Below are 22,667 nucleotides of genomic sequence, written 5' to 3'. Positions count from 1 at the left end.
TGGCTAATGCCTTCCACGTGCAAAGCAATTCGCGGGAGGGCAAAACATGGGAAGAGGAAGGGGCAGTGTATCCAAGCAACTAACGGTGGATACACGTCACTTCTGGGCTGGTGAGCACCTGGGGCTGCTGAGAGGGTGGCACAGCCGGCGTGGGCACAGAAACTCCATGCACCCCTCCCCGATACTGCGCCCAATCACCTCTCAATCTGGCTATTCCTCGGATGCATCCTTTATGATAAACCAGTAAATTAACACAATCAACATTGGAAAAAGCACATTCTTCACATTCAGCACCTAAATATTGATCTGGATGACTTTCCCCTACTCAAAATTAGACACAGCACTCCACCTGTAGTCCCAGATACTTGGGAGGCTGAGGCAGGAGAATCCCTTGAACCTGGGACGTGGAGGTTGCAGTGAGCCGACATTACACCACTGCACTCCAGTCTAGGTGACAGAGTGAGGCTCTATCTCAGAAAAAATAAAGAAAAATTATGGGTCATACCTACCGTTTTAAGGAATAGTTTTAAAAGACACTGTAATTTTTTTTTTTAATTGAATTAAGAAAAATCCATGGGGGCAGAATTTAATCTAATTGAGTGATTAAAAATAACAAATTGCTCTAGGGCCATGACGGGTATATAATGTCACTGTAGATTAAAGCACTCTAAAATTATTTAACAATCTCGTAACAATCAGCATTCAATAAAGGTTTTAAAAGAAACACACTGCACACACAGAGCCCTATGACCAACACAGGACACGGGAAAGGTCAGGCAGCGTGACAAGGAGAATCTCAGGTCCCCTCTTCCTCTGGGGCTCCACCGGGACTCTGTTGCATAGAGCACCACTACCAACAAGACTGCTTTTATCTGGGGCAGCTCTTTGTTACCCAGAGGTCTGCACTGTGCTATTATTTCCTATAACAGGTTTTAGGTTAAGTCAAGCTAGTTCTCTCCGGCAGCAAACATAAACACAACACCAGGACATTATTTACATATCCGGGGACCTGATCGGCAGCTGTTTACTTGGCAGCTACAGCGAAGTGTTAAGGAATCGCAGGCTGATTTCCAGAGATTCTTTGAAATCAAACTTTCTGTTGGTGCTACTGTTTGCCAAGAAAATGTTTCCTTAATCCTTTTACCAGAACCTGCCATATGCTGAACTAGGGAGATAGAACCTCCTTCTGGAGACTCTCAGAATGTTCCACCGCCTTCTCAGAACCCTTAAGAAAAAGCGGCTTGCCAATATAAAAACTCTACTTTGTCCTGCACAAAAATAACTACAAATGCAGCAATCTTCGAGGCTGAGACAACTTTTAGAAATGCTTTTGGGAACTGTCATCACACTCCCAGGAACAAAAGTAGGTGAAGGAAAGATGAAAGTCCACAAAAAGGTATACAGTAAGTCTTCACTTAATGTAGTAAGTGCTGCGACTTCAAGGAAAATAACATATAATGAAACCAATTTTTTTCCTCACCAACATTATAATGAAGTTGAACAAAATGACATTAGTTGGGGACCTGCTGTACATCATGTCACAGTTTCCAAGAACCTATCAACAACGTGAAATGAGGACTTAGTTATGAAGTGTGGTAGGTTATAATTGAAATTAATGAAAAACAGAAATAAAGCAGGGAATTTCTAAACCACCTACGTTTTTACATAACTGCAAAACGACCCATCAATTCTAGCCCAAAATAGCAAGGTAAAACTTTCATTGCAAGAAAATTGACAAAATCATTAATTCAAGATCCTGGCCAGGCACAGAGGCTCACACCTGTAATCCTAGCACGATGGGAGGCCGATGCAGTCAGATTACTTGAGGTCAGGAATTCAAGACCAACCTGGCCAACATGGTGAAACCCCATCTCTACTAAAAAATACAAAAATTAGCCAGGTCTGGTGGCAGGCACCTGTAGTCCCAGCCACTCGGGAGGCTCAGGCAGGAGAATTGCTTGAACTTGGGAGGTGAGGTTGCACTAAGTGAGCCGAGATTGCGCCCCTCCACTCCAGCCTAGGTGATAGAGCAAGACTCTGTCTTAAAAAAAAAAAAAAAAAAAAAAAAAAAAAGCCAGGCACAATGGCTTACACCTGTAATCCTAGCATTTTGGGAGGCTAAGGCGGGTTGATCACCTCAGGTCAGGAGTTTAAGACCAGCCTGGGCCAACATGGCAAAACCTCATCTCTGCTAAAACTACAAAAATTAGCTTGGTGTGGTGGTGCACCTCTGTAATCCCAGCTACTCAGGGGGCTGAGGCAGGAGAATCACTTGGACCTGGGAGGTGAAGGTTGCAGTCAGCCAAGATCATGCCACTACACTCCAGCCTGGGCAACAGAGTGAGACTCTGCCACAAAAAAAAAAAAAAAAAAAAACCCAAAGAATGTATTGCATTGCTCAGCACCCATATCCATATCACTGGCTTGCTGCAACATCTATCTGACAACCAATGACTCTTAGATTTCTGTCCAAAAGCCCCCAAGAACCATCAGCCACACAACTGACAAGCGACAACCCCCCACCCACCGCCTCCATATCCTCAGAGGCCTTACCTTTCACCAGCACCTTGGGAACTTTTGTGTGGCTGGCGCAGAAGGCACTGTAGAGCTTGAAGCGGTCAGCATAATACAGGAACGATCCCCCCAGAGAGAACAGCACTTTCTGGATTTAATGAGAGAAGGCACAGGTGGTTTATTTCCTTCCTCCACTGGAAGTAGCAGCAGGTTATGACATGGCGCTCACTTCTGCCTGGCCCGCCCCACAAATCAACATCTTCCGTGCCTGTCGGAGCCTTTCTTTGCTATCAAATGCCCTAAAACTGCCCACTGCAAAGTATATGCATGTACAAGTTGGTGTAAAAGGTGTTGGACTTTTTGCCTTCTCCGTATTTACAGGGGAGATGTTTTTGGTTTTGTAGGTGTCTTTTAATAACCCGTGTAAGCTGTTTGAATGTTGATAAGTATATATTTTTGAAAAGTCAGAAATCTCAATCCTCTCATTAGCTCCTATCAGCAAACTAGATAAAGGCAGGAAATGCTCATACTGCCCCCCTGAAGTAGACAACATGTTTCTCTGATCACTATCTTCATACCTTCCAAAACCACCCTCTCCTCTAGCAGGTAAGAACATAAGCAATATTAAAGAAAGAAACATGCTCAACTATGGAAATCAGGTATCATTTCCCCAGCCTGTGTGTTCTGTCCCAGTAGGATCACTGGTGGGTAAAGCCCTTCTCATTAAGACTTTCGTATGCCTGAGAGGATACTTTGTATCCCACCTAGTTTATATAAATAAATAAATATATATATGAGGCCTCAGAAAAACATCTTCTGTGAAAGAGTCTTATTCAGAGAGAGGCCTTATTATTGAGGCTCAGATTTAAAAGGTAGGTTTCAAGCAAAGAAATAAGGTTTTTTAAAATTTGAGTAACAACTAGGTTCCCCAAAGTGCAATTTATGTAATGAACAGTGAAGAGGCTTCTGATAGTCTGTCCATGACTGAGAACAAGGTTTATTTAAAACCATACATAATTGGTAATGAGAGGCCTCGTTTCTCTTCCTACGTGTTCTCCTTTTCCTCCTTTGCTTTCCAAGTCCTCCCCAAATCTCCACTCTGGCTCGGAAGGTGTCAGCAGGAGTACCCTGGGTGCTGCCATCAGACCGGGAGGGACAGTTATCCTTGGAGCCTGATATGGTTTGGCTGTGTCCTCACCCAAATTTCACCTTGAATCGTAGCTCCCATACTCCCCATGTGTTGTGGGAGGAAGGCAGTGGGAGGTAATTGAAGAATGGAGGCAGGTTTTTCCTGTGCTGTTCTCATGACAGTGAATAAGCCTCATGAGATCTGATGATTTTATAAAGGGCAGTTTCCCTGCACATGCTCTCTTGTTTGCCGCCATGTAAGATGTGCCTTTGCTCCTCCTTCGCCTTCTACCATGATGTGAGGCCTCCCCAGCCATGTGGAACTGTGAGTCCACTAAACCTCTTTTTCTTTATAAATTACCCAGTCGCAGGCATTTCTTCATAGCAATGTGAAAACGGACCAATACAGACCATACTCAAGAATTCAGCAAAAAAAAGTTACGGAAAAAAATGCGCTAAATTTAACTCCTCCCTTTAGCCATCCTAAAGCCATTCATTTAACTTAATATTTACTAAGTGTTTACCCTACAGTAACCACGATGAAATATTAAAGTATTCATTTATTCTTTCTGCCTTAAAAAGTCATTCTCAGGGAACACGGGGCACACAAATATGACGGGTTTATATACAAAGACTGCATTTCCCCAACGTTTCTGTTCTGTGGGACCTGAGAATGCTTCTCATAGGCTGATATACATTGCAAATTTCCATATGAAAATTTTATCAAAACTTATTTGAACTCAGAACTAAGTATTTCTGATACTGCCTTGAGACTAGTGCTCTATGCAACACAGTTTGAAGATTTTAACAATTTTTCTTTTTTTCCATCAAATATACAATGAGGATTTTAAAAAGAGCAGCAATTGTGGAAATCAACAGCAACAGGTTTGGAACCAACTGACTCTCCAGAAACCAACTCAGAGAACCTGGAGAGAAGCCTGCAGGAAGGCATGTTCAGTGTTCATCAGGCATCTCACCTGACAGCTGGAATGGAGACGATCAGACTGTGCCATAAGCAGCAAAGAGAAGGTCTATGAAGAGGGTCCTGCTTATATGGAATTTAGAAGAGTGACCACTGAGTATGAAGTACAGGTTTGCTATCCTTGATCCAAAATGCTTGGGACCGGAAGTATTTCAGATTTTGTATTTTTTCAGATTTGGGAATATCTGCATTGTATTTACTGGTTGAGCATCAAAAATTGAGAATCTAGAATGCTCCAATGGCCATTTCCTTTGAGCAACAGGTTGGCACTCAAAAAGTTTCAGGTTTCAGAGCAGTTCAGACTTCAGATTTTCAGATTTGAGATGCTCCACCTGGAGCTAAAGTCCCTCCCTAGAGAAACACTGCCGTCAGTGCACTCAAGTTCCTATCAAAGTTCTGTTACCCAAAGTCTCCTTCTTGTGAATCCTTTTAGTGATTAACTGGACCCAAACTCAAAGAACTAGCCCCACAGCAAAAAAAACTTGTAAACGAATATAATGAACGTTAGCAACTTCAGCTTAAAACATAGTATGTCTGTATCTATTTTTTAACCAACCCTGGCCTACAGAATACATCCATTTTTATTAAGCAGCTTTTTTGTTTGTCTGACAAACTGCCAGGCCACATTGTGTGTTCTACAGTGCAAATTATTAATTTACTATTTAGAAAACAGATTATCATTACAAACAGAGACAACTGAAACTGTATTTCAAATGAAGAGCGTAACCAGCAAGAAGCAACTTTTGAAAACAAAAATGAACTACATGGAGTATTCAGGGTGAAAAATAGATTATGCTTCCAACTTTCTCTTAAACGGTTTGGGAAGAAAATATTTTATGTGTACACAGATGCACCATACGTGCATACATAATGTACACACAGGCACACACACATACTTATACACATAGGAGACAGAAAGGGAAAGAAAGAGTAAAGCAAATGTAGTCCGATGTTAATATCTGGGGAATCTAGATGAAGGGAATTCAGGAATTCTTTGCACTATTCTTGAAACTTCTCTGTAAGTCTGAAATTATATCCAAACAAAAATGAACACCAATAAATATACATAGATATTCACATATTTATGTGTGTTTGTATGTGATTCTTAGTAGCTCCTGTTTCAGAGAGGCAATGTAAAGAGATAACACACACACAAATATATAGAATGAGTTGAGGCAGTCTTTATCCTCAGCTCCTAAACTTGTACCCTAACATTGCACAGCTAGATCCTGCAAGTGCTGGAGGTCAGGAGAAGTGTATGGGGGCCTATACATATATGAACAACTGATTCTTAACACAAATGCAAAAGAAGTTGAGTAGAAAAAGGTTCAAAGATAGTCATTACAACAAACAGGATTAGAAAAATTGGATATTCAGACACACACAAATTAACTTTGATTCTTACATCAAACAATAACAAATTTAAGTTCAAATAGATTAGAAGACAATGTAAATCCCCAAACTACAAAACTTTTAAGAGAAAACACGGGAAAAAGTCTTTATGATCCTGATTTAGGCAAAGATTTCATAGATATGACACCAAAAGTATGATTCAAAAAGGGAAAATGTGAAAAACTATACTTCACCAAAATTAAAAGCTTCTGCTCTGTGAAGGGCATCGTCAAGAGAATGAAAAGACAAGCCTCAAATACAGAAAAAAAATTCTACAAATCATAGATGTGATAAAGGACTTATAGTCAGAACACAAAAAGAACTCTCAAAACTCAATAGAAGTAAACCAGTAAAATAAATGAGCAAATTATTTGAACACCTCACCAAAGTGGATATACTGAGGGCAAACAAGCACATAAAAAAAGATGCTCATCATTGTAAGTCATTAGGGAAATGAAAATTAGAACCAGAATGAGGTGCTACTACACACCTGTTAGAATGGCTAAAAAAAAAAAAAAAAAAGTGACCGTGACCTCATCAGAACAATGAAGAGGCACTGCTGGAGGGAGCTACAGTGGTAAAAACCACTTTGTAAAACAGTTTAGCCATTTCTTAAAAAGTTAAACATACCCTTACCATATGGCCCAACCATTCCCGTCCTGGGTACTTAAGAGAAATGAGAGCAGATATCCATGCGAAAACTTGGACACAAATGTTCACAGCAGCTTTCTTTGTAATTGCCAAAACCTGGAAACAACCCAAATGCCCAACAAAGGTGAATGGATAACAAAGTGTGGTCTATCCATCCAATGGAAGACTATGCAGCCATGAAAAGGGATGAGCTCTTGATACACACAGCAATATGGACGGATCTCGGTACAACTACACTGAGTGGAAGTAGCCCAGAAAAACAGGTACTTGGTGTGGGATTCCACCAACATAAAATTCCAGAATGTAAACTTATCTATAATAACCGGGAGCGGAGCACAGAACAGGGGGAGAGTGGGAGGGCAGTAAGAGGCAGGAGGGAAAATCACAAAAGAGCAGGAAAAGACTTATAGGGGTAACGATTATGTGCACTGTCCCGATTGTGGAGATGGTTTCATAGAGGTGTATGTGTGAATTCATCAGATTCCACACTAAATATATGCAGCATATTCTACTGCAAAGTTATACCTCAACTGATTTGTTAAAGTACATGAGGGTGACATGAAAGGTGACACATGAAGCGATGTGCTTTGTTAATTGGGGGTGCAACACAGGAAATCTGCAATAAAAGAAAGCCAAGCAGGGGAGCGGAAATAAGCAGGCTTGCTAAGGCACTAGTCATAAATCCTCATTAGGCTGCAAGGACACCGTGTGCTGGAAGATTGTCTTCCTCCTGAATAATGATAAGCATTTCCATTAAGCAAAGCTTCCCAGAACAGGATAAATTAATTTGTTTACTGGGTGACCAGGAGTGTCTATTCTAATTCACTAATAGCTGAAGTATTAAAGGTCCTCACATAAGCCAAGCAAAAGGTCAAGGTTGGTACATCTTCTCGAGTAAAAGCCAGCAGCTGAACCAGTTTAATGCAAATCGATGGCAATGGTCTGCCCCTAACCAGACCAGCAAGACACATTCAGTTCCCCGCTCAGACAACCTTAAGGAACCGACCCTAATGTGGCCCTCCAATGAAGAGGTCAATATGATCAGGGGATTCAACGTGACCCACATCATAGCCCTCTTCTGATGCCAGAGGCAGCTTTGCACTGGTTACCTTAAACTGGTCGACCTTCTCAAGCTTTTCCAAATCAGGTACCAGTCTCACGCCATCTTCTAGAGTTTTAAGGAATTCTACTTGAAACTCTACCATTTCCGTTAAATTTCCAAAAAGCACGTCAAGCTAGAAATGAAACAGAATTTAATACACCTCATATCTCATTAGTCTTGCTAAACTTTATTTATATCTGATTACAAGGTTTTTCTATCAATTCTTATCAATTACAGTAATAATCCCACTACCAGAGAGTAGAGCAGGTCTTTGCTCTCCATGAGCGCACCAGAGCTTAGCAGGCAATGATCTCGCCCAGCTACTACAATTAAATACATTTAAAATGTTTTCAATGTTACACGTGTCCCCCCATTTCTTCTTTTTACCAACAAGTCAAAGCACAGCGTGACGCCCACAAAGTTTAAACCATTTCCACCCTACCTCATCTTGGGTGAGAAAAGTTTCTTTTTGAAGAGGCTTCAGATATCTCTCCATGAGACAGTTTAAGTCCTAAGAATTGAAAAGATACCTGGTTAGCATATTTTAAAGTCTATAAAAGGATCTAGAAGAGAACACACAGATCACGTCCCAAAGGCTAACATGAGAGGCGTTAGGTCACGAAGGTCCATTTCAAGCAGGAGTAAGCCAACCTTTTCTCTCAATATTTTAGGCTTCGAGGCCTAAAATACGGTCTCTGTTGCCACTTCTTCAACTGTAGCACCAAAGCAGGCATAGACAATACATCAAGGAATGAGTGTGGCTGTGTTCTAATAAAACTTTATTTGCAAAAAATAAATAAGTAAAACTTTATTTGCAAAAACAGGCAGCAGGCTGTATTTAACCTAAGGGCTGTCATTTGCTAACCCCTGATTTAAAGACCAAACTATACATACTTAAAGAGATCACACTGCTTTTGCACGGGGAATGTGGCCAGGTGTCAGAAGCAGTGACCGCACAAAGACAGCAGACCTGATTAATTCAGATTGTGAAGACCATACTCTCAACTTTTCTAAAAATTAAATTTAACTTTCTTACTAGGTCAACAACACACACACACACACACACACACACACACACATATATATATATATATATATATATATATATATAAATGAATTGCTGTAAAATTGCTAGGCTTCCTTAAAAATTACAAGGAGGCTTGGCGTGGTAGCTCTCACCCCTATAACCCCAGCATTTTAGGAGGCCAAGGTGGGAGAATGGCTTGAGCCCATGAGTTCGAGACCAGCTTAGGCAAAATGGTAAAAACTCCTCTCTACAAAAAATAGAAAACTTAGCTGGGCATGGTGGTGTGTACCTGTGGTCCCAGCTACTCAGGAGGCTGAGGACGGAGGATCACTTGAGCCCAGGAGGTCAAGGCTGCAGTGAGCTATGAACACACCACTGCACCCCAGCCTGGCCAACAGAGCGAGACTGTCTTAAAACAAACAAACAAAAACCCTCGAAACAAGCTTTTAATATTCAGAGTAAAGGCAAAGTTCCAGGAGGAACCAAGACACTCTTCATGACCACGGTTTGACTCTGCTGTTAGTGAAAACCGGCACAGACACGCCAACTTCACTCCTTTACGAGGCAGAGGGAGGGCAGGGGGAGAAACACACCTTCACATAGGTGCGCTCAGTCTCCAGGAGCTCGCAGATCACCTTGCGCAGCTTATCCGCGTCGGAGAGTTGTCTCATGGTTGCCAGCTGAGGCCCCGTGGAGTCCTGAGGAGATGGGCTCTGGTCAGAGGTGTTCATCTCATGCAAACTGCGGCAAAATGCGGCCACCTGTTCTGTACTCTTCAGAGCACACGGGAAAGGGAAGGCACAGGTCATTACCCCTCATTAGACTCACCTGACACCTAGACCGCTTTGCAGCATTCTTCCTGGTTAATTAACTGTCATATATGAATGTTGTCTCGTGTTTCCACAAATTGCTCCACATATAAGAGAGCTTCCCGAATGCTCAAAACAACCATGATAACAATTGCTAACATACACTGATTGATTCCCACGCGCCTAGCACCGGTCTGATGCATTTCATCTTCCCACACGGTAAAGACAATGGAGGCCCAGAGGGGTTAAGTAACTCATCCAAGATGACGCAGTACGTAAGTAGCAGAGCTGGGATTTGAACCAGGCAATCTAGTTCCAAAGCCTATGGATCTACCACTCCCCAAGAAGTTGATAAATCAGGAGACACAGAAGTTAGCTGCATTTCACCCAAGGCATGAGCCTAATTAATTATCAGACTCCCAGTTCAGCACACTATCTACTTTGCAATGTTGCAAAGATGATTTTACAAGCGAAGGTTCTTCCTGTTAAAAATGGACTCTGAGTCAACTTTCTAGATTAAGAAAGATACTCATACTTAAAAAAAAAAAAGTTTCTTCCTCGCCAGCTTCTCCAAAGGCAGAAAGAGACCACTCCCCTTTAAAAATAAGATAATTAGCCCTAAAACAGGCCTCAGAGAGATCCCAGTCTCTACAGCTACCAGGGATCACTCAGGTGCAGACCATAAAGGTTGCACATATTTTGTTATCCATTTGAAATTTAGGATTCCAGGATTCTAAAATTCCAACCCTTTCAGTTATGCAAACAGTTCTGCAAAGCATGGGCTTCTGTAAAAACTCACGGGACCAGTGGTTCTCCACCTTGGCTGCTTATGAGAATCACCTGAAGAGCTTTTAAACATCCCAATACCCATGCACACCAGAGATCAATTTAATCAGAATCTTTGGGGTGGGATGAGCAGATATCAGGTTTTTTTGTTTGTTTGTTTTGTTTTTTTGAGACAGAGTCTTGCTCTGTTGCCCAGGCTGGAATGCAGTGGCATGACCTCAGCTCACTGCAACCTCCACCTCCCAGGTTCAAGCAATTCCCTGCCTCAGCCTCCTGAGTAGCTGAGATGACAGGCACGAGCCACCACGTCTGGCTAAATTTTGTATTTTTAGTAGAGACGGGGTTTCACCATCTTGGCCAGGCTGGTCTTCAACTCCTGACCTCGTGATCCACCCACCTCGGCCTCCCAAAGTGCTGGGATTACAGGTGTGACCCACCGCACCTGGTCGATGTCAGTATTTTTTAAAGCGCTCCATGTAATTGCTCTAGAGGCTATTTTATAGCACAAAATCTAATTCACTAATACTTGTTCCAATGCACCACTCAATGAATGTTTAGTGGAAATTTTCTTGAAGGTAGTGGCTACCTTTCTCACACTTCTCTCTCTGCTTCTATTGTCTTATTCAACTCTAGGCACAAGGTATTTCCAGTAAATACCGGTGCAAATAAAGAATAACTTCTTCTATCACCCACCTACCTGGCAAGAACATGAGAATATCCTCCCAAAAATAACAGTAGGTACATAGAGCGAAAAGTCAAGCGAGTGTTTTGTGCAGGGCAGAAAAGCTAAAAGCAAGGGTATGCCATGGAGCAATTTTAAACACAGAGGAAGGTAGCTAACACTGAAGAGCCTTTCCCTCATTAGCATATCCGAAAGGGAAGGAAGTCTGGAATAAAGATGGAGCAAACACAGGGAAAATCAGAACCTGACAAAGACGCATTAGCTGCAGTGGCATGACAGGACAGAGGAGAGCCAGCACCCACATCCACGTAATTATTACTCTAATTATCGTACAATCACCACGGCTTCTTTGTTGCCTGCACTAACACTGATCTTATGTGCTGAAGGTGTCAGTCACACATCAGTGGCACTATTTGGAACTATTCAGTGTTTTCTGTGGAAATGCATGTTTCTGACACGGAATAACCCCAGAAACAATTTTCCCCTAGGTGACTGGAAAAACTCATCAAAATGGGCTGTGCTGTATGGTATGTGAATTACATCACAACAAGGCTGTTAAAAAAGAAAAACAATATGTTTTTGATCAAAGTTCATCTCAGTAGAAATAAACTCAACAATTTTATTTAGTTATGCTAGAATTTCACTAATTTGGCCGGGGGAAGTGGCTCATACCTGTATTCCCAGCACTTTGGGAGGCCAAGGCGGGGGCACACCTGAGGTCAGGAGTTCAAGACCAACCTGGGCAACATGGTGAAACCTCCCTCTCTACTAAAAATGCAAAAATTAGCTGGGTGTGGTAGCATATGCCTGTAATCCGAGCTGCTCAGCAGGCTGAGGTAGGAGAAATGCTTGACCCCAGGAGACGGAGGTTGCAGTGAGTGGAGATCACACCACTGCACTCCAGCCTGGAAGACACAGTGAGACTATATCTCAAAAAAAAAGAGAACTTCACTAACCCAAAATCATCATTAAATATACAGTCAATTAGGGCTTTGTCTTAAAAATTACAAAGGAACAAATACATCCATTTTAGCAAAAATCTTCATGTGTCTTTTAGATGATCCAGTGATAACTGTAATAGAAAACTCATTGTAACATACTCATAATGAGAAGGAAAGAAAACCCTTGCCAGAATGAAAATCCATGGACAGACAGTGGTAACAGCTGACAACTAACTGTGCCCTGCCTTTATCTTATCCCAAACTCTCCTTGGTTGCTTTGATTTGATACCTGGCAAAAGCACCTAACACAACAAGTGTATAATTGGCACCTCTGTTTATACTATGTTTTTTTAAATGGTCCAGTTGTAACCTCAGCTGCCTGTTCTTCACAGAATTAACAGAAAAGCTACTACTCATGGCAAATAGATCCTTCACTGCAGTCTATTACAGTGAGTCTTAACATGGTTTATAGGTTCTTGGAAATTGACATAAGAAACCATTTTTACTGTAGGCTATGATACAAACAAGTTCCTACAGCACACTTCTGGTCACAAAAAGCATCACCACACTTCTAAATAAAGAGCAAAATGCTCCTAATATTAAACACTGAAATAAATGTAAGCTAGATATACATTTAAGTAAAATAAACAAAAACAAGTTAAAAGAACTATTTACCCAACTTTTGGTGAACTGGTGGGTGACCATGGTCATAGTGGTAGTGTGTTAAGTCAAGCGATAAATGTTTGCAAAGCAAAAATTGTAAGAAGCACCTCCTCCCACCATGCAGTTCAAAACTAGCAAGAAGAACTCTGGCAGGATCTCTGAGTACTTTGGTACTGCCCAGTTTACCGCTATGCATTTGTATGATTGTATGCAAATTTTTATTTTATAATTATTTGTATTCATTTATTCATCATTTTCCGACCCACTTATTCCAGCTCAGGGTCACTGGAGCCTATCTTGACAGCTCACGGTGCAAGGCAGGAATTAACCCTGAATAGAATGCCATTCCACCATGGGATGCGTGCACACACACACGGACCACTGAGACATACCAATTCATCCCACGCGCAAGTTTTTGGGATGTGAGAGCAAACCTGAGTATCCAGAGAAAACCCATGAGGATCTGAATTGAACACACAAATTCCACATAGACAGCGGTCCTAGCCAGAATTTTTTCACATAAACCTTATGATGAAATGACGTTGAACAAAACGTTATCTGAGGACCTGCCACAGAGGCACAGCACACCTTTTATGATTTAGGCAAACTGTCCCTGTGAAATCAGTGATTCACAAAAGGCAAACCATTATAAACATGGGGATCTGACACATATCAAAGGCAGGAAATTCCAAAAGACAAAGGAACCTCGCACATTCCTCTGTGCCTCCAATTCACACCTCACTACCTCTGGGTTTCCATTCCATCTGTTCTACCAGAAATACTTTGAGAATTCCATTTTTAAGAGTGTGAATGGGGTTTCTGACTTTGTCTATGTAAAGTTTACCCCTTCTGAGGTTTGGCATCCTTCGTTTCAAGCAGGCCTGTGGGGCGAGCTCAGGTGAGTGGGATGTAGGTGCTCTAAATCCAGCTGTATGCTACCTCAACCTCACCCTCAAACAGCCAGAGCTAAGTTCTGGATTATATTAGGAAATACCTTTAACATCTCAGGAGACAACTAAAATTCCGTTGGGTCCTCTTTGGTCATTTCACTGCCTTAAGTATCCGTCTTTTTTTGTTCTTGTCTTTTTTTTTTTTTTTTTTTTAAGACGGAGTCTCACTCTGTTGCCAGGCTGGAGTGCAATGGTGCGATCTCGGCTCCCTACAACCTCCGCCTCCCAGGTTCAGGCGATCCTCCTGCCTCAGTCTCCTGAGTAGCTGGGATTACATGCACGTGTCACCACGCCCAACTAATTTTTGTATTTTTAGTAGGGAAGGGGTTTCACCATGTTGGTCAGGTTGGTTTGGACTTCTGACCATGTGATCTGCCCGCCTCAGTCTCCCAAAGTCCTGGGATTGCAGGCGTGAGCCACCGCACCTGGCCAAGTATCCCATCTTTATCAGATACAACCTAAGCCTATGACAGATTTAGCTGAGTGGTCTCTGAAGTTGAGCAAAGGGCAGAGCCGTTTCCCCACTGGCAACCCTATTCAATGACTCAAGGCACCAACTCTCAGGTATAGCACAAGGAACTGAGTCCAAATGGATGTAATCTCTTTACTGTCAACTGCACGTTATTTGAATAAAGAATGAAAAGGTATCATATACATAATTACAAGTTATAATGATATCAATGTTATTAAGGGGTGTTATATACAAGGCTCTTAAAATTTGCTCGGAAACAATGTAAAAGGATGTCATCAGGTTTGAAATTCCGTTTTATTAAAATTATTACCCCCCCGAAACGTTTTTTGGAAGGAATTAGGAAATGTAGGATTTCTTTAGAATACTTCTAAGCTAGAGATTTTGCCATACTGTGGTGCTCAGCTTTTAAATCCCCCTCCCTCTCTACTGCGGCCAAACTTCTTTACATCAAAATCCATCAGGCCTTCTCCATGCAGCTTAGCCATGATGTAGAATGCAGGAGGAGTAGGGGGCAGGGCTTCGCCACGCTCCTTCATTGAGTGTTAGAGATGGCATCCTGGTCATTCCGACACCAAGCGCTGTAGCCACAAGTACCCAGAAAGGTGGCTTCAATGGGAGGTTTTCAACCTGCCCCCAAAAGCCCAGCATCCTGGATCTGGAAGGAGCAGCTCAGACTCCAGCAATGGGAAGACAGACCAGGTTTCTCCAGTGCGAAAAGTACAAACTTCTCCCCTGCTTGAGGCCTGTAATCAGTCACCCTGGAAACCAACAAGCACTTACAGGCATTTTGAGGGTTTAAAACTGTTCAAGGGTAGCAGAGCTTTTCCACTGTCAGGACTTAGAATTATCCAACCAACCTAGAGAGAAGGAGAGGACAATGGCGAGAGGAAATGGGCCACTTGACTGAGACCAGCGTGATGCTCAATGTTTATAATGCTGCTTTCCTCCTGTGCAAGATGAAAAGAAAGTACAAATAGAGAGGGGTAGACTTTTAAGTACACACTATCAACTCAAGCCACCCAGCTGTTTAAGCTCTTCCTGTTATGCAACCACCAAAGGCAATTTCTAACTCTAGATGAGTTCACAGTTCTAAAACTGTTCTTTGAGTCTGACCGATTTAACACATCCCACAGATTTAAAAGAGGCCAGAGTGGCCTAAAATCTTATAGCCTTTACTTAAGCTTTTTTGGGGGGACAATGCACTCCATAATTTCAGAGACGTTATGTATAATGGTAATCCCTACAGTTCTCTATCACCTTTTCAGTTTCCTCTGGAACAAACTTCAAAGAAGAAATATCCAAGAAGGAAGAGGCTGATTTGAGCAAATCAAGTGCACGCGCTGTAGAAATTCAAGTTTGCTTAAATGACACAACATCTGATAGTTGGCAGACTCTGCTATTAATAATAAACTATTAAAAGGTTGAATCCGATTTTGTTAAATTATTTCTTGCCATGACCCCACTACCCTTCCTTACCGGAGATTTGGCATTGACTGTAGGAACAGACCTGTTCAAATAGGTCGGTTGCCGTCAAACCATTAACACGTCCACTGAGCCAACACTTCTGTATCAATCTGCTTCTCAAGTAAGCAGAAATAAAGTCAAAAACACTTCAAGCCTTATACAAGGAAGCAAGCTGAACATCCTATTCCCAGACCTCCCTGCCAATCACTCAGACTACCCGTTCGTTCTGAGGGAGGATGGGAGAGTCTCACCATGCACATAACACAAAACACAATCAAAATCTCAATTACCTAAACGAAGGCAAAACACACAACTGATCATTAATTGAAGAAAAAAATGCAGATTACATCCTTCAGCCATTTAAGTATGAAAGAGTAGAAAAATGTCAAGATTCTAGGCAAATTCAACTCCATACCAACTGCGGACGTCCCACCTCCTCCACCAAAAGTCATCATAAATACCGTTTATCAACCAGAGGGTAAAAGGATAGAATACGGGGAAATGGGAAAGGTACAGTCACCGTCATTCGGACTGAAAAACAACTGAGCTAGAAAGTCATACCATAAACCAGCCTAGCTAGATAGGATTCAAACAGCAAAGGTGCTCACCAGATGAAGTGTTCGATAAATAGAGTCACCAGATTTGTCATTGTTTTCAATCCTCGGCTTGCGCTTTATTTTCCACAGTGCAGACATCCTCAGGAATGTATTCTCATGGTAATTAATTCTACCACCTGACGTGTTCAGCACGGAGACAGAAGTTTCTTAAAATACACGCCTCCCAGCTCCGAAGAGAGCATCCTCTCAGATGGACGTCCCATGCTGCTTTTCCCATGAAAATCTACAGCCACGTTTCAACGCAGCAAGGACAGTGCCGGTACGACCCCGGCGCTGCGCCCGCGTCCCATCACTGCCCTCTAGGGAGCTGTCAAAGGCTAAACTCTGGACCAGAACTCAGGCTTTGACTTCACCTGGCTAAACCAACAAAAGTTTCCGAAAGGGAGAGCTGAAACTGGCAAGAAAACAAAGCACAACGCCTCCCCGGGATGCAGGCGTCTCAGCCCTGCAGCCTGAGATCAGCTGATTGGCCAGCATCCTGCACTGCCCAGGAATATTAAACCTGCCCGGCTCCCACAACTTCCAAGGCATTCCACACCAAGTCAAGAGCAGGCAACTAAAAAAAGTTGTGTGTGTGTGTGTGTGTGTGTGTGTGTGTGTGTTTTAAACAGTTGATAGTTTCACATTTTTCCACTCATGCTTTGTTATAAAGGCAAACATTTCTGTTTGCCTTTATATGGATTAGATAATATGGATTAGAAAGAAAAGAAAGTCATTCCTAGTGGAAATGTCCTGAAAATGATTCTAATACATTTGCTAAATGGAAAACAAAATCACAGCTGCCAGGAGGCCTGGAATGCATGATGCAGGACTCGACTGCCCTGAAGCTAATTAGCATTCATTTCCAGAAACAAGAGTTTTCAATGAGAAGCAGAGAAAAAAGTAGCCAGTGGTAATGAGGCTTTTTGAGGTTGTCACCCACAGTCACAAGAGAAAGGAGGCAGTTCACAAAGAGAAAGGTCGCTAGACTGCCCCTGCGGTGTGACGGGGCCACCCCCCTTCAGTGGCTGTGACATTCCAGTGTCACCACGCTCAACAACAAACATACAATTATTTACTTTCAACTCCAAAAGGCCAGGCACAGCAAAAACTGCTATTCAAAATAAGTGAAAACCACTGAACTCCAACATGGTTTTTCTTTATCCTGATAGAAATCATGTAAAACAGTCCATTTAGAAAGAAAGCAGGACATTAAAAAACAAAATCAACAGCTCTAACATATTCAGCTGGAATAATAAATGATGACTTGCTTCTGTTTACTTATTTATATATTTACATCTCTATACTCAGCCTGGTGCATTCAGACAGGGTTAAATCATGCTTCCACGTTTAGACAGCTAACAACTTAAAAATTAATTTTCAGTTTATTCTCAAGAAAAATTTCACGCTTACATAGGAGATGTGTAAAAAATATTTAGCCTTAACCAAGAAACTAAAGGTGTTTGCTTGCTCTTACTTTAAATCATAAAAAGAGACACACAGAAACGGTAAGCATTAGGAAAATATTTAAGTGGTTTATGGCTGTATATATGAATGGCTGACAGCATCACTAAGAAGTTAATTCCTTTTTTTTTTTTTTTTAAATGAAGCCTGATATTTAACACCAGATGTTAACAATCTAGACACAAGGTAGTCTTAGCATAGCCACTAACAACACAAGACCTGGAGCCAAACTGGATTTGTATCCTGGTTTTGTCATCACAGAGCTGTGTGACCTTCAGTAAGTTGCTTAACCTCTCTGTTCTAGTGCCCTCATCTACAAAAGAGGGCAAATAATAGCATCTCTCTCAAGAATGTTCTGAGGCTGAGTTAATATAGAACAGTGCCTAATATATACCAGACTTAAGTATTACTTCTCATTTTTTATTAATAACACACACTAGAACTCAGTCACCAAGAACTGCATTTAAGCTTTTAGCTTTCAAATATCCTAAGTGAGAAATTTAATTGACCAAAGGTTATTTTAGCTAATTAATTTGGGTTGCATGACAAAATTTCAAATACAGAAGATGAAGATTGAATCAAAGCAAAACTAGGAAGTATTTCGGACACAGAATTCCGCAGTGCTCCCCCCACAACCAATCTCGCGGAAAGGAATACAAACTTATGGTCTGAACGCCGTCTACTGCACGATCTTTAAAACTATTCAAATCATCACCCAAACTTCTTGTTAACAATTTTTTTTTTTGAGATGGAGTCTCACTCTGTCACCCAGGCTGGAGTGCAGTGGTGTGATCTCAGCTCACTGCAACCTCCGTCTCCCAGATTCAGGCAATTCTCCCGCCTCAGCCTCACGAGTAGCTTGTCAATAATTCTGAGAAAATTCTGTCCGTTTTTAGAAAGCCCACTAGGAATTTCTACAAGAAAATCTTGGAACAGCACCATCTATTTCTACATCTGACCCTTTGTGTTCCAGATGAGTTCCAAGGACCTTGTTCTCTGGAAAAGGAACCGCCGAGTCAGAGTGACACGTGGGACCAGTCCACAAAGCCCTGCAGCCTCTTCTGTCCTCCCTACTGCCAGACCTCATATTATGCAGGACTCTGTTTATGACCTCATGACTCACTATATTTAACACGGAAACGATCTCTCTCAAAATCCACAAGGAGATGAGAACACTGACCTATTAAAGTCAAGTAAAAATGATCCAGTCATTTCTGATCCAATACTTTTTTAAGTGTTCAGAAATAAATGTTTTGGATACAGGAAAAATAGCTGTTTGTCTAAATCCAGTTAGACTGAAAATTAGTATTTTTAGTTTCTATAACACAGTAACCTAATAGATACCCTTCAAAATCGCTTACATCAGTACAGAAATAGCAGTTTCTCCTGAGGACAACTGAATAAATTGCCCCTCTCCCCCGGCCCCCCCCCCCCCACACACACAAATAAGTAAGCAAAAGAAATGTAAGGGTCACCTGCATAAAAAGTCATTTTAAACAGTTTTTTTTTTTAATTTGCCTTAAAAAAAATCTGCATTTCCACCGATCTGCTTTTTAATAAACAACCAACAACATAACAGCTTTCAGTCTATGAATGAAAATCCAATGCTCAGGAAAGAGAAACAAATATGGATAAAAGATATTGAAGAACCAAAGATGTGCACCCAAGAAAGTCCTACAGAATACACACCTACAGAGGAATCAACAGGAAAAGTACAAATGTAGGTTTTAAAAAATAATAGTTTGGTTGGGCACAGTGGCTCACGCCTGTAATCCTGACACTTTGGGAGGTCGAGGAGGGTGAATCACGAGATCAGGAGATCAAGAGCATCCTGGTCAAATGGTGAAACCCCGTCTCTACTAAAATACAAAAAATTAACCGGGCGTGGTGGCACACACCTGTAGTCCCAGCTGCTCAGGAGGCTGAGGCAGGAGAATCACTTGAACCCAGGAGGTGGAGGTTGCAGTGAGCTGAGATCGCGCCATTGCACTCCAGCCTGGCCACAGAGCAAGACTCCATCTCAAAAATAATAATAATAATAATAGTTCATGTTTGAGAAACATTTTTCCATTATCAATGTGCTTTCTCATATTATTTAACCCACCAAAAATCCAATCTCCAGGCAAAGGCAAGAATCACCCTGACTTTGCAGATGAGAAAATGAAGGTATAATTTAAAATTATGTGATTTGCTTAGATCAAGTGACCAGCAAGGGTCAAGCAAAAAAAAAATGAGAGATTATAAAGAAATATAAATATCTCAACAACATTAGAGATAAAGATGAATAAGTATGGAAACATAATCATACACAATTGCCTTTTGTAGAAGGGAGTGTCTTTTGGATTGGGGTAACACAGAGGTTTTAAGTTGGGTTGTGTTTTGAAGACTGCGATAAAAAGAGGCTGCTGACCCACGGCACAGAACGCCTTATGAAGCAGAATAGAAGCACGACCCATTATAGGCAACAATTTTAGTGTCTGGAACCAAAGAGTCAGAAGAACTTTCTTACTATGTTCAACTAAGGAAACGTATATTTGGATTAATTTTAAAATATGGTTTCTTTCCCTTTAACATAAAAGTTGCTCATTTTTAACAAGAGTGGAACACAGATAATTCAAAAGGAGTTCATTATAGAAATCCTAAGTAGCAAAAAAGCATAGCTGACTCAGCCCCACATACTTTGAATGCTACTTCATTCTACACAAATGAAGATGTAATAAGGAAATGGGATAAAATTATGGCATTAACTGGGAGCTCCAGCAGTGGCAGAAATTAAAGAAAAAGGATTCCATTTCATTAGGAGTGATTTCTGCCCTACATTCTCACATCCAGGTTTGTTACCAAGGCTGTAATTTGGATTTCATATCTTGCTATTCAGCAACATCTCAGAAGTGAAAACACTTGGTCCATGGAGACGCCTGGTAACCACATACAGCTGCGAAGGTGACGTGTCAGCTGTGATTCTTCAGTGGTTCAAGGCATGGGATGTGAAAATGAAAATCTCTCACCTTGCTGCTGTGATCAGTCTCATCTGAGGATTCCAAGTCTGGCCCCTCGGTCTCCTCTGGAGCGGTCTCAGCACTGCTGCCCTGCTCGCTGCAGAGGCTGTGCCCTGTCAGATGAAATCAGAAGAAAATGTGGGTCAACATGGATAGTAACTGCTAAAAGCCACCCCTGTGCGAGAGGGACAAGGAGCCGTTTTCATGACATATACACATACTGTAAGACCCTCCAAGTACAAGCTCCGACACCTTGGTTCCATCAAATTAAAATGATAGTTGTTACTGTTACTACTAGTATTACTTTTATTTTTCATAATAAATAATAATTATTGTGGATTGATTGTCTTTGTCTCCCCCCCAACAAATTCTTATGTTGAAGACCTACCCCTCAATGTAATAACAGTAGTTAGAAGAGGGATGTTTGAGAAGTAATTAAGTTTAGATGAGGCCATGAGGGTGGGGTCCCCAGGGATGAAATTAGTGCCCTTGTAAGAAGAGACAGAAACCAGAATTTATTCTCTCTCCACTACGTGAAGACACAGTAAGAAGGCAGCTGTCTGTAAGCCAGGGAAAGAGCCCTCACCAGGGAACTAAATTGGCTAGCATCCAGATGACGTGGCTTCCCAGGCTCTAAAACTGTTAAGAAATAAATGACTGTTGTTTAAGCCATTCAGTTTACAATATTTTGTTATAGCGGCTTAAGCTAAGACAATAATAATTTATAATAAAAGAATGTGTGTGTGTGTGTGTGTGTGTGTGTGTGTGTGTGTGTGTGTGCATTTTTTTTTTTTTTTTGAGACACAGTTTCATTCTTGTTGCCCAGGCTGGAGTGCAATGGCGTGATCTCAGCTCACTACAACCTCCACCTCCTGGATTCAAGCAATTCTCCTGCCTCAGCCTCCCAAGTAGCTGGGATTATAGGCATGTGCCACCATGCCTGGCTAATTTTGTATTTTTAGTAGAGATGGGTTTTCACCATGTTGGTTAGGCTGGTCTCAAACTCCTGACCTCAGGTGATCCGCCCACCTTGGCCTCCCAAAGTGCTGGGATTACAGGCATTGGCCACCATAATAAAAGAATATATATTTTATGTATTAAAAAAGTAACTAATTTTGCTAATGTTACAATTAATACGTTGATGAATTAATTCATTAATTACTAAAATAATTTTTAAAAACATACTGAGACCAGTACAACAAAAAAAATGACTTCCCATATCCATTACCTGAAAAATCCTGCAAAATCTATCTTTGCCAAGTCTGACAAACTATAAATATCTTATAATACCTGCTCTTCCCATGAAATTCTGTGCAAAAATGCAAGCAACTTTCTTCCTTTGCTATTTACTGAGTGCTTACTACAGTGAATCTCTATAGTAGTTCTCTGCATTGAGAAGAGAACATGAGGATCACTTTCCCAAGGGGTGCTTCTCAGACTGACAGAGCATCTGAATCCCTGGGGGATCATGTTAAATGCAGACTCTCATTCAACCGGCATGGGGTTGGGCCTAAGATTCTGCATTTCTTACCAGCTCTGAATAATACTCATCAAAACTGCAGGTCCATGGACCATACTTGGAAGAGAAAGACTGCAACATTGAAAACCTTTCTCTAGCTGAATCTGAGAAGACAGTGGTGTGAGTACCACTGTCCTACAGTAGGAGGCACTGGATCGCGGACTAGAGCATCAACATAACCAGACAAGAGGGAAGGAAAGAGAAGAAATGGAAGCAGAAGGAGCCTCTGATGCTTTAGATGAGAGGCTGCAAAGTGGCTCCCTTGCTCCAATGACACCATTACAGCCATTAGCTGCCTGGCAACGCTTTCTATTCAGGTCCAAGCCGGCCAGGAAACTTAGGGAGGAGGTGGACCTCTGAGCCAACCTGGCACCAACGCTGCCTCCTACTGTCCCTTTCTCCTTCTCTGGAATGAGGCACCAACTAAGTGACGGTACCTTGAATGGCTTAGAGGCTTCTCTTGGTTTCTCCACTTTTTGGCTCTGGCACTTGGATTTTCTCGAGTTTCTTTTCATTATTTGATCAC

The 22,667-nt window shown here is 41.6% G+C and overlaps 1 protein-coding gene across 19 annotated transcripts in view; it reads right to left on the bottom strand.

Moving 5' to 3' along the window:
- Window positions 1–22,667, bottom strand: part of TIAM1 (TIAM Rac1 associated GEF 1) — a 528,333-nt gene that overhangs the window by 105,054 nt on the left and 400,612 nt on the right. For 18 of the 19 annotated variants that reach the window (XR_012514869.1, XR_012514870.1, XR_012514872.1 and 15 more), the window contains 5 exons: window positions 20,632–20,735; window positions 9,390–9,569; window positions 8,212–8,280; window positions 7,777–7,902; window positions 2,554–2,662 (listed from right to left, as the gene is read on the bottom strand). Coding sequence is in view for 10 of the 19 variants with exons in the window: in XM_010338326.3 (XP_010336628.2) it covers window positions 2,554–2,662; window positions 7,777–7,902; window positions 8,212–8,280; window positions 9,390–9,569; window positions 20,632–20,735 (588 nt within the window). In the remaining 9 variants the exon portion in view is untranslated. Of the gene's footprint in view, window positions 1–2,553; window positions 2,663–7,776; window positions 7,903–8,211; window positions 8,281–9,389; window positions 9,570–16,171; window positions 18,925–20,631; window positions 20,736–22,667 lie in introns of those variants that run through there. The other variant, XM_039480485.2, reaches the window with a different exon arrangement.

This window comes from Saimiri boliviensis, chromosome 18 (assembly GCF_048565385.1).
Source record: "Saimiri boliviensis isolate mSaiBol1 chromosome 18, mSaiBol1.pri, whole genome shotgun sequence".
NCBI classification, from domain to species: Eukaryota; Metazoa; Chordata; class Mammalia; order Primates; family Cebidae; genus Saimiri; species Saimiri boliviensis.
This window is presented reverse-complemented; position numbering and strand designations above follow the sequence as displayed.